This window comes from Moschus berezovskii, chromosome 25 (genome assembly GCF_049115385.1).
Source record: "Moschus berezovskii isolate FMDL1 chromosome 25, NW_MosBer_1.0, whole genome shotgun sequence".
Lineage (NCBI taxonomy): Eukaryota > Metazoa > Chordata > Mammalia > Artiodactyla > Moschidae > Moschus > Moschus berezovskii.
Window position 1 is genome coordinate 3,653,907 of NC_142484.1, and position 14,283 is coordinate 3,668,189.

At 48.8% G+C, this 14,283-nt stretch overlaps 1 protein-coding gene across 7 annotated transcripts in view; it reads right to left on the bottom strand.

The window, feature by feature from the left end:
• The window catches only part of PPFIA1 (PPFI scaffold protein A1), a 77,230-nt gene that overhangs the window by 40,608 nt on the left and 22,339 nt on the right, over positions 1-14,283 (bottom strand). For all 7 annotated transcript variants that reach the window (XM_055415294.2, XM_055415293.2, XM_088832344.1 and 4 more), the window contains exons 3-8: positions 5,589-5,690; positions 4,955-5,119; positions 4,243-4,317; positions 3,774-3,875; positions 3,332-3,553; positions 1,305-1,451 (exon numbers count right to left, since the gene is read on the bottom strand). In XM_055415294.2, coding sequence (XP_055271269.1) covers positions 1,305-1,451; positions 3,332-3,553; positions 3,774-3,875; positions 4,243-4,317; positions 4,955-5,119; positions 5,589-5,690 — 813 coding nt within the window. The remainder of the gene's footprint in view (positions 1-1,304; positions 1,452-3,331; positions 3,554-3,773; positions 3,876-4,242; positions 4,318-4,954; positions 5,120-5,588; positions 5,691-14,283) is intronic.

Here is a 14,283-nt window from a genome sequence, read left to right on the forward strand (position 1 = left end):
CAAAACCTAAACGCACATGTCTACTGGATTAGTTCTGTTTCAGCAGCTGCGTCACGGTAAATTTTCTCTCAGTGTTCCTGGGCTTAGTCTCACTGGGCAGAACAACCTCCCGCCAGAGCATTTACTTTTCCTAAACGTCCCCAAAGATGTCTTTAAAAAAAAAAAAAGTTCTTGTATATTAAAGCTCAGTTTTCTGCAGAAGCTTATTCATTCTTGTTGACAAGTTAAGGGAAGAAGGGTTCAGTTATGACCCTTCTTAAAACGTCACCAGAATCATTCCACACGGGCATGTGAGTCCAAGTACAGCTTTCATCTCCTCTGCTAAGAAATACAGACTGCTAAGAGTGTGCCTGGTGAAATGCCAGTCAACTAATATTTGTAAATGCATGATTATTCTTTTAAAAAGTTTTGTTAGTCTGAAAAACTTTCAATGTAGAAAATTTAGACAGATTCTTTTTTAAAAAAGAAAACAAAATTAAATTATCTATAACCTCAGGTTCCTGAGAGGTTAGCATTTGTTTCTAAGCAGCTTTCTTATTTTTTCTGTGTGTGTATTACTCTGTGTACATACACAAACAGCACAATATGCTTCAAAACCCTCAGAAAACAACAGCATATGGTACATGGTATTTTCTGATCACCTTTTACAGCCATTATTTTGTATATCGTAATGCCCTTAATTAGCATTCCACATCATAAATTTCAATGGCTTTCTAGTGTTTTATTTCTGTGGTGGGGTCAATGATACCCTTTGTAACACACGAGACCGACTCACTTTGCTTTGAGAAGCCAGATTTGGTTCTCCTGGTTGAGTCCTGATTATCTGAGACCACACGGGAACATGAGCGAGTAAGGCTCACCAAACCACAGGAGGTGCAAACCCTAAGCAGACTGGAGCGCTGAGCCCACCTTTCGTCACAGTGACCCCAGTTACCAGCAGGCAGCCTGCTGCCGTGAAGCTCCCTGCTGCTCTCTGCTCTTTCAGTAAAAACGCTAACAAGCCAACAGATTCACATTCAAGTAAAACAAGAGTCTGGAGAGGAATTCCACAATATGGTTACACCAAATCCCAAATAATTCAAACCCATAAGTTGCAGTCACCCCCAATTTTTAAAAATGTATTTCAATCCAGTACAGCTGATTTACCATGATGTACATCCACACTTTTCAACACAGTATTTTAGGGTCATAAGAACTTTACACCGGGACTTGACTTCCAACGTGGGAGTCACATGAAAAGGTCTTTACCCTCCTCAGTAATGCACTACTATAAAAGTCAGACACGGTTCGGTAAAAGCCATTACCTGCCGATGCATAGAATCCTTATTTGCGATTTCATTTTCAAGTTTATCATTGAGGTCATGCACAGAGGTGGCTTCACGCTGTGCAGCGAGGTAGCGTTTCTCAAGGGTAGTGATTCTCTCCTCCATGTCCTCCTTCTGGGCCATGGCCTACACCAGGCATTGCAGAGGAGAAAAGGTAAGTCGTTATCATGGAACGCTCCAAAACACTTAAAAGTAAAAAAGCTGGGCTAAATCCTAAGTTTCAAATCAAACATAAAGTTAGCGTCCTCAAAATTAAAGTCCTAGATGTGGTAGTTTTCTCGGACGTGAGCAAAAACGCGCCTACCTCAAAGGTCACGTTTGCCACCACTGGCACCCATCTGTCAACGTTCTGTCTGGCCACTTGGTTTACCAAGTTTCTTTTCTACATAATAAACCCAAACAACAAACAAAAAGTATATAAACTACCCTGTTATTGCAAGAATTCCAGGAGAGAAGGTATCTGGCATGAAGTCAGGACCTCGGTCTGCTACACCATATAGGCGGGTTTGACCCAGAACAGGGAGGGAAGAGGGAGCTCTGAGGCTCGTTTCCTCAGGTAAAAGTTGGAAAAATCTCATGCAATTTCCTCAGAATTAAAGTAAGAATATTAATGAGTGGAAAGAGAAGTCAAAGTTTAACACAACTGGAAGCAGCCTTCTCAAGCCTAATTCTTCTAAAGCAGAGTTACACTATGTGTATGAAGCGCTCAAACCAGGACCAGAACTTGCTGCTGGTGCGACTCCTGTCCGCCAGCTCAAAATCCATTTCAGGTTCCTCCGCAGTCACTAAGTAAGCAATGTGGGCCAAGTCCTAACATTAAAAGTGAAAGGTCTTAAAAACGCTTTTTCCAGAATTCTCCACGTATTGAACTCTGCCACCTAATCTCCTCCTATTGCCAAAGAGTAGTGTGAAAAGGTTATACAAACACATGCAAATATTTCTGTTTTGAGTTCTCACACAGAATTCCTCACACCAAGCTACTAAACAAGGACACCTGCTGGAACACACGCTGGAGGGGCTCTGTCTGAGACGGTGTCATGGGGGAGGGGTGGGGCAGGGTGGGCGCTGTCTGTCTGCATCCAGAGGAGAGGTGAGGCTCACAGGAGGAGGCCGGAACCCCCAGCACTCTTCTGCTTTCACAGTGACCGTAAGGTAGTTTCTCATAAATCATGAGGCACACAGATACGTCCGCCAGAAATGCCGTGGTTCTACACGGTTACACAGCGCAGGCCTGAGGACCTGAGGGTGAGCCAACGCCACTCGACTGGTCTGGCCGCCAGGATCACCGGCACACAGCCCTGCAAGGCGTGGAACGTCAGCAAACCAGAGAAGACGGCCAGGCAAGCTGCCTCGGCAGAGCCCACACGGCACGCTCCCCTCTCTCCGAGAGAATGGGCTCCACAGACGTTCCAGACTCGCCTGAGAGAATCAGAAGGAAACTCCAGCATCGTCAGGAACACAGTCCACAGGCAGGTGGGGGCTGAAGTGGGAGACGAGGGCTGACACGTCCTCACCGCTGATGCCATGCGTCAGATCGGCAGTGAGTGAGGCCCTGCTGTGCAGCACAGGGAACGGCACTCCGTGCTCGGCGGTGAAGTAAACAGGTAGGAAACCCCAAACAGAGGGCCGTGTGTGTGCACACACAGCTGACTCACTTTGCTGCACAGCAGAAGCTGACCCAGCAGTGTGGAGCAACCACACGTCACTGAATGAATGGATGAACCAATTTTTAAATGGACACACTGGGCCCCAGAACTTGTAGAAATGCGGAGTCCACACCCAGGGTGCAGCACAGCGCAAGGGCCGCCCTCGTGTCGGTCCACTGCCAACGGACCGCCTGGACCAGGCCCCTTCTACCCCAGAGCCCATGGCGCAGAGGCGGGGAGGCAGCATGGTCTCGCCGCTGCTCCGCTCTTGCTCACACAGCCATCCCGAGGCTGAGATCCCTGGGGGACCAAGGGACCCACAACCACCTCAGGACAACGGACTTGGCCACCGCCACTCACCTCGCGGACGTCCCGCTGCAGTTTCGTGTTCACTTCCTCGGACTTGATGAGGTCCTTCCGGGCCGTGTCCAGGTCCTCCTCCAGCTCCGTCACATGGGCAGACAGGGCTGCCAGGCGCTCCTTCATCTGGCTCTGCTCCCGCGACTGCGTGTCAATGACTTCCTGGAGCTCCATCACCTTGGCCAGGTCTTCCTCGTGGCTCAGAGAGCCGTCGGAGGATCTCTAAGGGGAGAGGAAGCCTGAGACGGCTGCGTTTCGGGAGGGAGGGAACACAGCACTTCCGGGAAATCGGTGAGGTCAACACTGCCTTCTGCGCTCTGGGAGCTCAGACGACCCTCACGGCCGCTCCGACCTACGTGGTGCGTTGGTGAGAGGTCCCAATAGCCCCGCACAGACTGGACAGTAAGGCGAGAACCAGACGGAGCGCGAGACCGAGACTTGCCTTTCCGTTGGCGCTCGGCGTGCTCTCCTGCTCGTGGTTTGCATCAAGCACCCCGTCCGTTAGTACCTTTTTCTGGTTATTCTGCTCTTTAAGAATCATCAGCTGAAACCAAAAAATTGAAGGAGAGTAAAGAAATAAGACAGCAAAACTCCACTTGGAAAAACTCAACTCTAAACTGAAAACACAACATAAAAGGAAAATACGTGGTGATGCTATCCATTCCAAATACAACCAGGGGAGTAGAGTCAGAATTTATCTTCTACTGGACAAATGGGTACTTGAGAAATTCTGCAGCTCTGAACCAGAAATCGGGTTTACTAGTCATTAAAACAACCCAGATGGGCAGGTCCTCAATCAGAAAGATAAATAACATCTGATGGCCGCCACTACAGCCTTCATACTTTTGTAAAATGAAGGGTAAAAATGACAAACCCTTCACTGAAATTATACGATGACTGACCAAGCTTACCTCTTTGTGTGTGGCACCTAATTCCTCTTCTAATAAACTACACCTTTCGAGCGCGACTCGCAATCGCTCTCTCACCTGAAACGAAAGGCGCCGAGTCACTGGGTGTTGCCGTGTGTGTGCGTCAGAGCACTCTCATTGTGCACGCATCCTGACACACGGCTACCATAACAGAGCACCTTTAATGTCTCTCATTGATCTTAACATCAAGAAAATCTGCTTGTTAACAGCTTTCAATTCTAAGCTTGAGAGAAAAAAATGTTATCCTAAATTAATTCTATTAACCAGTTTTTGATACACAGAATACAATAAATCTTGAGACATTTATGCCAACTAATACTTTTTAACTGGGGGCTTCCCAGGTGGCTCAGTGGTAAAGAATCTGCCTGCGAATACAAGAGGGCAGGTTCGATTCCTGAGTTGGGAAGATCCACAGGAGTAAAAGACGGCCACCCACTCCAGTATTCCTGCCTGGGAAGTCCCATGAAGAGAGGAGTGTGGTGGGCTACAGTCCACAGGGTCACAAAGACTCAGACACGACTGAGCATGTACACAGGCAACGCTTTTTAACCATATAAAACTCTGACTTCTTACAGAAAAAATGTATTTACAAGAATACAAGACGCTCAAAAGTCAACTAGTTACACAAACACACGCATCGTCCACATCACAAGGCAGCATGTGTGCAAATCCAGGAGGGCCGGGAGGCCAGTACCTTCTCGTCCAGGGCCTTGTGGTGCTCGAACAGTGACTTCAGCGCCTTGAGCACCTCCACCTCACTGGACACGCCGGCTGGGGACTGCGCTTGCCGCTTGACCACCGTCATCCGCAGGGACCGCTCGTGCCGGGAGACCAGGCACTCCAGGTGCTCCAACAGCAGCTGTAGGGCGGGGCCAGAGGAGCACCTTCAGCCTCACGCTTGAATTCGGGGCCGGTAACTCCTCTCAGCCTCATGCTAAGACCAAAACCGCGCTAAGGCAAGTCGGAATCCTGCCAGTTCAGTCTAAAGTTAGAGTGGACTTCCCTGGTGGCCCAGTAGTTAAGCCTCCACACTTCTGCCGGGGTCATGGATTTAATCCCTGGTTGGGGAACTAAGATCCCACACAAAGTGAAGCGTGCACAAAAATGTAAGTTAAGAGAAACCCCGCTCAAATGTACTAAAATTACATTAGCTCTCATCATAAATTTGAAGCAAGGTATGAGAACCCCGAACTGATCCACCCCAGTCTGCTCAGTGGGAAAATGTGGAAAATGGATTGAAAACCAGACAGAATTTAAAGACAGCAACACGGAGCCCAGCGGTGACCCCCGCAGGGCAAATGCCAACACGTGAGAATCCCCCTACTGACCCTGGTGTTGTTCCTTTCCGCTTTCAGCTCAGCGATTTCTTCTTCTCTTTCAAGAAGCTGCTCCCTGCATACATTTAGTTCTTTAGTAAGTGCTGCAAACTCCTAGAAAACAGTTAAATGAGTAAGTAACTAAATGTAAACACAAATTAAAAAAGAGAGTGAGAATCTGCAGACTGACCCTGTCAAGCTTCTCCAGGCTCCACACAAAGGATCTCCCTGCCCCTCCAGAGAAGAGGGGGTCCTCTGATCCCAGACCACCACAACTCAGCCCAGCCTCCAGCTTCCACCTCGACCTGGCAGGCCCGCGCCAGGGGAGAGTCCGGAATCCAAGCCTGCCTTCTCCAGACCCAGGGAAGTCTGAGATACTCTCCTAAACATAAATCCTAACAACAAAGTGGATGAAGAGACTCAAACGACACACAGACAAGTGACCCGGAACCACTGGGGAGAGTGAGGAAGAAAGGCCAGCAGGCTCTGGAGTGTTCCTCTGGGACAAAGGCTGATGGCACCCCAAGGCCATCTGTTAGCCTGACTCCACTGAAGTCACCCAGTCATTCAATAAACTGGCTAAAATGTTAAATTCACGTCATATGTATTTTATCACAATTTATGCGCGTGCGCAGGCGCGCACACACACACAACTCTTTGGAGACAAGGTGGCTCCTAAAAGCATCGATCAGCTACAGAACGTGAACAGCCCTTCACATCAGGATTTCAGCGCAGATCGCCAAACACAAAGCTCCAGTCCCGCCGGGGAGAAGCAATCCAGCGTGTCCTCACACCAGACAGGCTCTGCCCACGCGGCCCAGGCACTGGGCATCATGGTTGGGAGGCGGGCAGGGAGGGGAGCCACAGGGACTTGGTCTCCTCTCCATGGCCCCCCAGGAGCAAGGGAAGGAGGCAGGCGCTGTTCTCCGAGGGGGGGATGTCTACGGGAAGAGCAGGCTTTGGAGGGAGTGCTAAACGTCCAGTTTCAGACAAGCTTAATCTGAGACGTACTCAGGCCTTCAAGCAGCAGTGTCAAGTCCAGAGCCTCCCAGTCTGGAGTCCTAGGAGACAGGGGCAAGGTGAGACAGAGCAGCAAGGCGCTGAGTGTGGGTGAGAAGAGACGAGGCTTGAGCCCAGCCAGAAGCCACTGCTGGGTGGCTAGGGAATGAGAGGCGCCGGCCGGGGAGGCCAGGGGAGGCCAGTAGGGAAGGGGACCATCTCGGGCCTCAGGAGCCCTGGGAGAAGCAGCCACAGAGTCAACGGGTGCCAGGAGAGGGAGTTAGCTGGCTGGTCAGTAGAGGGTCTGCTGAAGTGGAGGCCAATGGCGGCCGGGACCACAGCAGGTCAGCAGCCCTGGCAGGGTCGAAAGTCCAGTGGACAGAGGGTAGAGGGGGGAAGACAGCAGGGAGCACAGGCTTGCTCTCGTGAGGGACTCTGCAGTCAAGCACTGAAGGCAATTGGGCAAGGGTTTCAGGAGATGCAGGGTCAGGAGAGCCCTGCTAGAGGATGCGCTGGGGCTCACAGGCTGACGGCGGGGTTCCGGGGCAGGGTGGGTGCTGAGCAGGCAGAGGGCGCCTTTCCCGGGCGCACAGCTCACCCAGGGTCAGGGGACAGGCGGTCAGATCCATGGGCCCAGATCCAGATGAACAGTGAGCTGGTGGGGGTGTTTTCTGGAAGTCCTTGTTTAATCTCTTCCAATTTCACTGAGAAAACAGATGCCTCTGCACGGAGTGGAAGGGCGGGTGACACACTGGGGAGGGCAGGAGGCAGCCATCATGGAGCAGGGCGGACGCCCGGACCGAGACTGCAGGTCTTTGCATAGGCCGCGTGGACGGGGAATGGACTGGACAGGAGTAGGTTCCCACCAGGTGAGGGAAGCGTGCGTGTGTGGGAAAGGGTGCAGAGGTTGTGATGCTGGTGGGCCACGGCGTTTCAGCGGGGGAAGACAACAGGCGAGGGACCAGGCATCGTGGGGGCTGCGAGCAGACCGCGTGGCGTGGCGTGACTGTGCTGCCTGGAAGAGACCCTTCTCCACCTTCCCGCCAGCTCCTTTTTCCTTAACCCCTTCAACACCAGACGCAAGCCTGTATCTTTTATACACAAAGTTTCCTTAAGTTTCTCCTAACAGCGCCAAACTGTCTTCACTCACCTATGATGAGACTGTCTAATTCCCATCATTTTGGCTAAATGTAAGTGCTTCTTACAATGAATCCAACAGTTAAAACCATTCTATGAAATACCGCTTTGAATACAGTAGAAGACAAATGTATACAACTTCACAATTATTTTTACTCCTTAAAGAAAAACTCTTCTCTGCACAAAAGAATTCAACTGAAAAAAAGTATCAAAGCAAATTATATTTAGGAGTTGAGATAAACATTAGACAGGAAATTCCAAAGTTTAAGATTCCCAAAGCATGTTCATATGTACACTGCATTTGTATTATTTTTGCAGAAAAAAACTAGTAGAGCCTGGATAAATTCCAAATATGTGCAATAAGTGATCTACACTATCTCCATGATAGGAATTGTCAGCATCCGAATTTTTTTCTCTTTAGGAAAAAATGTTTGTTTAAAAAATACTGTAAGCCAGTTAAAACTGACATTCTATTTACTGTAGTTAAAGTCTGAAGTTCACTCTTTGAAAGTGAACAGATACAACAGTCACTGGAATATTTTCTGGTTAAAATGTAAGTCTGTACAATACAGATTTGCATTTCCATTTGACATTTTCTAGGATTGAGACCAGGGAAAACAATATCCAACCATTAACATCAGTTTTAAAAACCTGATTTCGCATAACGTGTTAAAAAGCCAATACTCATCATTTTTGGGTCTGGACAACAGGATCAGGTTGGTCAAGGCCAAGGTCCACAATCAAGCGGATTTTACAGTAAGTCCTACAGATGGGATGTGACATCTGGCTCTGGAGGTGACGACCATACTCTCTCCCCAGGCACCGCAGGAGGACTCAGGGGCGGGTGGGGGTGGGGGGAGAGTGGCAGGGTCTGGTCAAAGGCCACCCTCAGGGACGGGGTCCCAAACCCTCCCCCTCCCGCCCGCAGCCCGTGGGCATCACCTGACCGCCCCATGTTACAGGTCTATACCTTCCAATCTCTGGAATCTCCATCAACAGTTCTGTTTTATTTTGTAATTACTTATTATTTTTGCTAGCCTGCTGAAAGAAGAATAAAGCTCCACTAGAGGCACCAAGCGTATGTCCTCTTGGTGGAGGGATGGGGGGTGTAATGAAGGATGGAAATGGGGCCTACTTCTTAGGAAACCAAAACGAACAGCCGCAAACTGACCTGCAGAGCTCACTCAGACAGTCTACCAGCCGCAGCTATTTGCCGCGGTCAGCTGTAAAAGCAGATTAAAGTTTGAATTAAAAGATAATTAGAGGTTTATATATTCAAATGAACCAGCAAATCACATATTTGAAACTCCAATGTATTGACTCAAAGTTGCTGAGAAAGGTTATGTGTAACTATTTCTATTGAGACCTACTGATGGGAGGAGGACAGAGGGACACTTAGACAGAAAACAGCCAACTTGACACCTGTGCAAAATGTGAGTCACAAGTTCACGAGACTTATCTGAAGTCATGAATGTGACAGCACTGGATTTTCAATCACTGATTCTTTGTAAGCAGAGAAAAATGCATAAGCAGTTCAAAGGTCCCAATACATGTGATTTATCTTTTCTTATTTCTAAGAACTGTTGTTGCCGTTTAGTCGCTCAGTCATGTCTGACTCTGTGACCCCATGGACTGCAGCACACCAGGCTTCCCTGTTCTTCACTATCTCCCAAAGTTTGTTCAAACTCATGTCCATTGAGCTGGTGATGCCATCCAGCCATATCCTCTGTTGCCCCCTTCCCCTCCTGCCATCAATCCTTCCCAGCATCAGGGTCTTTTCCAACGAGTCGGCTCTTCGCATCAGGCGGCCAAAGTACTGGAGCTTCAAGTTTGACATCAGTCCTTTCAATGAATATCCAGGTTTTCCAAGAATAGAGACTGATAAAAGTTATGCTCATACACAGCATTTGGCAATTAAGTAATGGAGACTGTACACTCTGAACCTAAAGAAACATGGTGTGGAGCAGTACTGCAATGTGATCTCAATTCAGTTAAATGCAAACACAATCTTTTATATGTATACATATTTCTTATACATATATATAAGAAATACAGATGGATACCCACCAAATTGCTATGCAGATTATCTGCTCTGGCTGGGAAAGTAGGCTGGAAATGAGTCTTTAAACTTCTATTCTTTTTTATTTTCAATTAAGTAGGCACTCTCTTTGTAATATGGGCTTCCCTTGTGGCTCAGCTGGTAAAGAATCTGCCTGCAATGTGGGAGACCTGGGTACGATCCCTGGGTTGGGAAGATCCCCTGGAGAAGGGAATGGCTACCCACTTCAGTATTCTGGCCTGGAGAATTCCATGGACTACACTGTCCACGGGGTCGCAAAGAGTCGGACACAACTGAGCGACTTTCACTTCACTCACTCTTTGTATTAAGAAACAAAAAACAAGGCGTTCCCTAGCGGTCCAGTGGTTAGGACCCCGTGCTTTCGCTGCTGAGGACCTGGGTTTGATCCCTGGCGGGGGCGCTAACATCCCACAAGTTCACAGCCACAGACAAACTAAGTATGTAAAGCAAAAGAATGGAATTAATAGCTTTACTCACCCCCACCCCAAAGGGCATTCCTCACTTCTTTTTTCCCTTTAAACAACGCTAAATGCAAGGCACGAGCAGGGCAGGGACCACCCGCGTGGCCATGAGTCGCCCAGACCCTCCTCTGGCCCCTGTGTCTCAGTCCTGCCGCGCCCCTGTCCTCCCGGGGCCACTGCACAGGGGTCCTCGGCCTCAGCCTCACTGGCCAGGCTTGGCAGACGCCCAGGCCGGGCTCCGCCCTCATCCTGCTGCCCTCCGGGGGAACACCTGACCCCGTCTTCCCGCTCTCTCCCCCTCGCCCTGGTCCCTTGCTCTCCTCGCTGGGGCTCCATCTGAGGGCCCCTGTTCTCCCTACACACGCGGTGCCCATCTGGCCTGCGTCAGGCTTCGACCCCCAGGCTGGGCAACCGAACCCCCCCGGCCCCTGCGAATCTCCGGGCGGCTGTCTGAAGGGCCTTCCTCATCTCCCTCCCGGCCCCTGGGAGCACCCACATGGCCTCCCCGCCCACCCCAAGTGGGCTGGCTGCTGAGACTGCTGAGGCTGCTGACCAGACCTCCACCCGAAGCTCCCAGACCGCGTGCCGCCGCCGCCTCGGCTTGGGCCACCATGCCCTGCCCCCCAAGAAACTCTGACCTGGTAGAAGTCACTAGCCGTCACCCCCTCCCTCCAACCTCTGGCAGCCACTGGTCTGCTCTCTGCCTCCAGGACCCGCCTGCTCTGGGCATCTCACACAGACTGACGTGTGTGTCTGTCCTTTGGGGTCCGGCTCCCCTCCCTGAGTGTGATGTTCTCAGGGCTCACACGTGGCATCGTGTGGGCCTCTGCTTCACGCATCGTCACGGCTGGATGGCGATTCATCAGGTGGGTGCAGAGTGTTCTGTTTGCCCACTCAACTGTTAGTGGGCATCTGGGCTGCTCGCGCTTTCCACTACGCGGTTGGTACAAAAGTAACTGTGGTTTTGGATCATGAACGTTCAATCATTACAACTAGGCTCAAACACACCTTTATTAATAAAATAGGAACCATTACAATCAACATTTTTGCCAATGAGAAATAAGTTTGTTTACTCCTGTAGGGTAAAAATCCATGCTGTGGGATTCAACGAACTCTTGGAAAGCATTTTCTGCCTCCTGCTGGTTGTTTAAGCATTTTGCCTGCAACATGTTATTGAGACGCCTGAAGAAGTGGCGGTCGGTTGGCGACAGGTCAGGTGAATATGCTGCATGAAGCCACACTTCGCAGTCCAGTTTGTTCAGTGCTGGCCGTGCGGCGTGCAGCCGGGCACTGCGGTGAAGAACTGGGCCCTTTCTGTGGAATGCCAGCTGCAGGGGTTGCAGTTTTAGGTGCATCTCATTGATTTGCTGAGCATAGTGCTCAGAGGTACTGGTTTCACCAGGATTCAGAAAGCCGCAGGGGGTCAGATGGGCAGCAGACCACCAATCAGGGACTATGATCTTTTTCGGTCCAAGTCTGGCTTTGGGAAGTGCTTCTTATCAGGCCAAAAGCTGAGCTGGTCTTTGCCAGTTGTATAAAATCCACTTTTCATCGTACATCACAATCCGATCGAGAAATGGTTGTTGTTGTGAAGTATAAGAGAAGACAACACTTCAAAATTTTTTTTTTTAATTTTTCGTCAGCTCATGAGGCTCCCACTTATCAAGCCTTCTCACCTTTCCAATTTACTTCAAATGCCAAACAACCGTAGAACAGGCGACACTGACTTCAGTGACAACTTCTCATGCAGCTGTAAGAGGATTCGATTGGACGATGCTCTCAACCGGTCGCTGTCGACTTCTGATGGCCGACCACCAGGCTCATCTTCAAGGCTCTCGTCTCGTTTACAAACTTCAGCAGCAGCAAAGGCGGCAGCAGTGGAAGGGGGCTTGGGACAGGGGACACACACACACACCTTTGAAGCAGTGACAAAGGTGCACACAAGAAGAGTCTCCCTTCCAGTGTCCTGCTTGCTCCTCCACACAGCAGGTGATTAAAGCTGTGCACTTCTTGCGTACGTATGTATACATGTATGCCAACAAATACATCCATTTCCCCTTCCCTTTCTACAGTTAAGGACATCACCCAAAGATGTTTCCCCATCAGTCCATCAAGTTCTCCTTTTTCACAGCTGCAAAGACTGTATATACCAATGAATTCAAAATCGGTAACTTTTGCTGACGGACATTTATGCTTTTGCCTCCGATCTTCTGCTGTTACAAATAACATGACAACAAATGACCTTGCACATATGTCATTTTGAATGTGTGACAAGTTTATCTGGAGGATAATCTGAGAAGTCCTCAGTCAAAGGACATTTATTATTTTAATGGACACTACTAAAGGATTCCTCATGGGCCAGCAATGTGTGAAAACATCTGTTGCTTTGAAGTCCCGTCATCCTGGGTGTTATTAAACTCTGGTGTCAACATTTCTTTTTTGGATCCATCCTCCTCCTTTCTCACCCATGACACACAAGTCCACAAAACCTTCTTCTGTGCTAGACACTGGCTGCACGGCCGCCATGGGTGTGAGCACTCCCGCACCCGACGACCCTCTCCGGGCAGGGGATTGGCTGGCGTGTCTCTCGCGGGGAAGGCGCACCGGCTGGCGTCTCTCTCACGGGGAAGGCGCACCGGCTGGCGTGTCTCTTGCAGGGAAGGCGCACCGGCTGGCGTGTCTCCTGCAGGGAAGGCACACCGGCTGGCGTGTCTCTTGCGGGGAAGGCGCACCGGCTGGCGTGTCTCTTGCAGGGAAGGCACAGCCCGTCTGCAAGGTTGTTTTGCGTCCTCCTTTTGTCACTGGTAACGTGTAACATGAACGTCACTTCATCCTCGTTTCCATTACTGTTAGTTTTCTTTGATCAAACACAAGTGAGGTTGGTCTGTTTTTACTTATCCTAATATATCTGGACGTTCCTATACTGTCCTAAAGAATGGCTTCTGACCATCTTCTCTTAAACTGAAATGCTCATTGGCAGGAGTACACACATCTGACTTAGATGGTCTTCCACTGCAGTCATGCCCAAACACTTAGATAACAAAATATTTTGCTGTAAACAAATGCTAAAAATTCACTTTATGTTACAATTACAGCATGTACTGATTTCTTGAACTCATGTGTTTAGGTAGATTTTTAAACAAATATAATTTTACGAGAAGACAAATTATAATTTACAATATGATGGGGGTGAGGATATATGTTTATATGCAGATGATTCACTTTGCTGGACAGCAGAAACACAACACTGTAAAGCAATTATGTGCCAGGAAAAAATAATGAATGAAACAAAAATATTATAAAAAGGTGCTGCTGGGTTGCTCTGAGACACACACAGAAGCAGACCTGCTGGCTCAAAGGGTTAGATAGTTAACTCTCAATGTTTCTAATGTTACACCTGACCGCGTACTAAATAAATGCTAGTTCTGCCGCTTCTGTCATCCCTCTGGACATTCTGTAACTTACAGGGTTTTGATGTCTTGACGAAAAAAAAGTAAAGATCACAAACGACTATCATCACGTCCCCTGATGATGGACTGTTCTGCACAGGTTCAGTTGGCGTGGCCCCTTTACAGTCCTGGGTAGATGAGGATGGCCTCACTGCTTTTTAAACGTGAAACTTCATTTGCAAAAGAAAAAAGGCATTAATTTTGCTCAAATGTCACCACCATTCTCCATGTAGAATCTTTGCCTTTTCTAATCTCCCCACAGCAATAAAGGACAGATTAAAATATTATGCTATTATAAAACAGTAAAAATAACCATAAACCTTTGATTATTTGGTTGGCTATCCAAATTACTTATTATATATTACATATATAGTATACATGCCCAAATAAATATAAGGCGATTTCAAGTACAAGGCAACTCCCCTAGCTTCCCATCAAGACAACTGCCAACCGGCTGGCCACTTTAACATACACTTTTAGGAAGGCAGATTGAACAGTCAACTCTGACTCAGGAACAGATAAAACGACTTATTCTAGTTAATGCGAAGTTTTCGGGTCTCAGTTCAGTTCAGTCACTCACT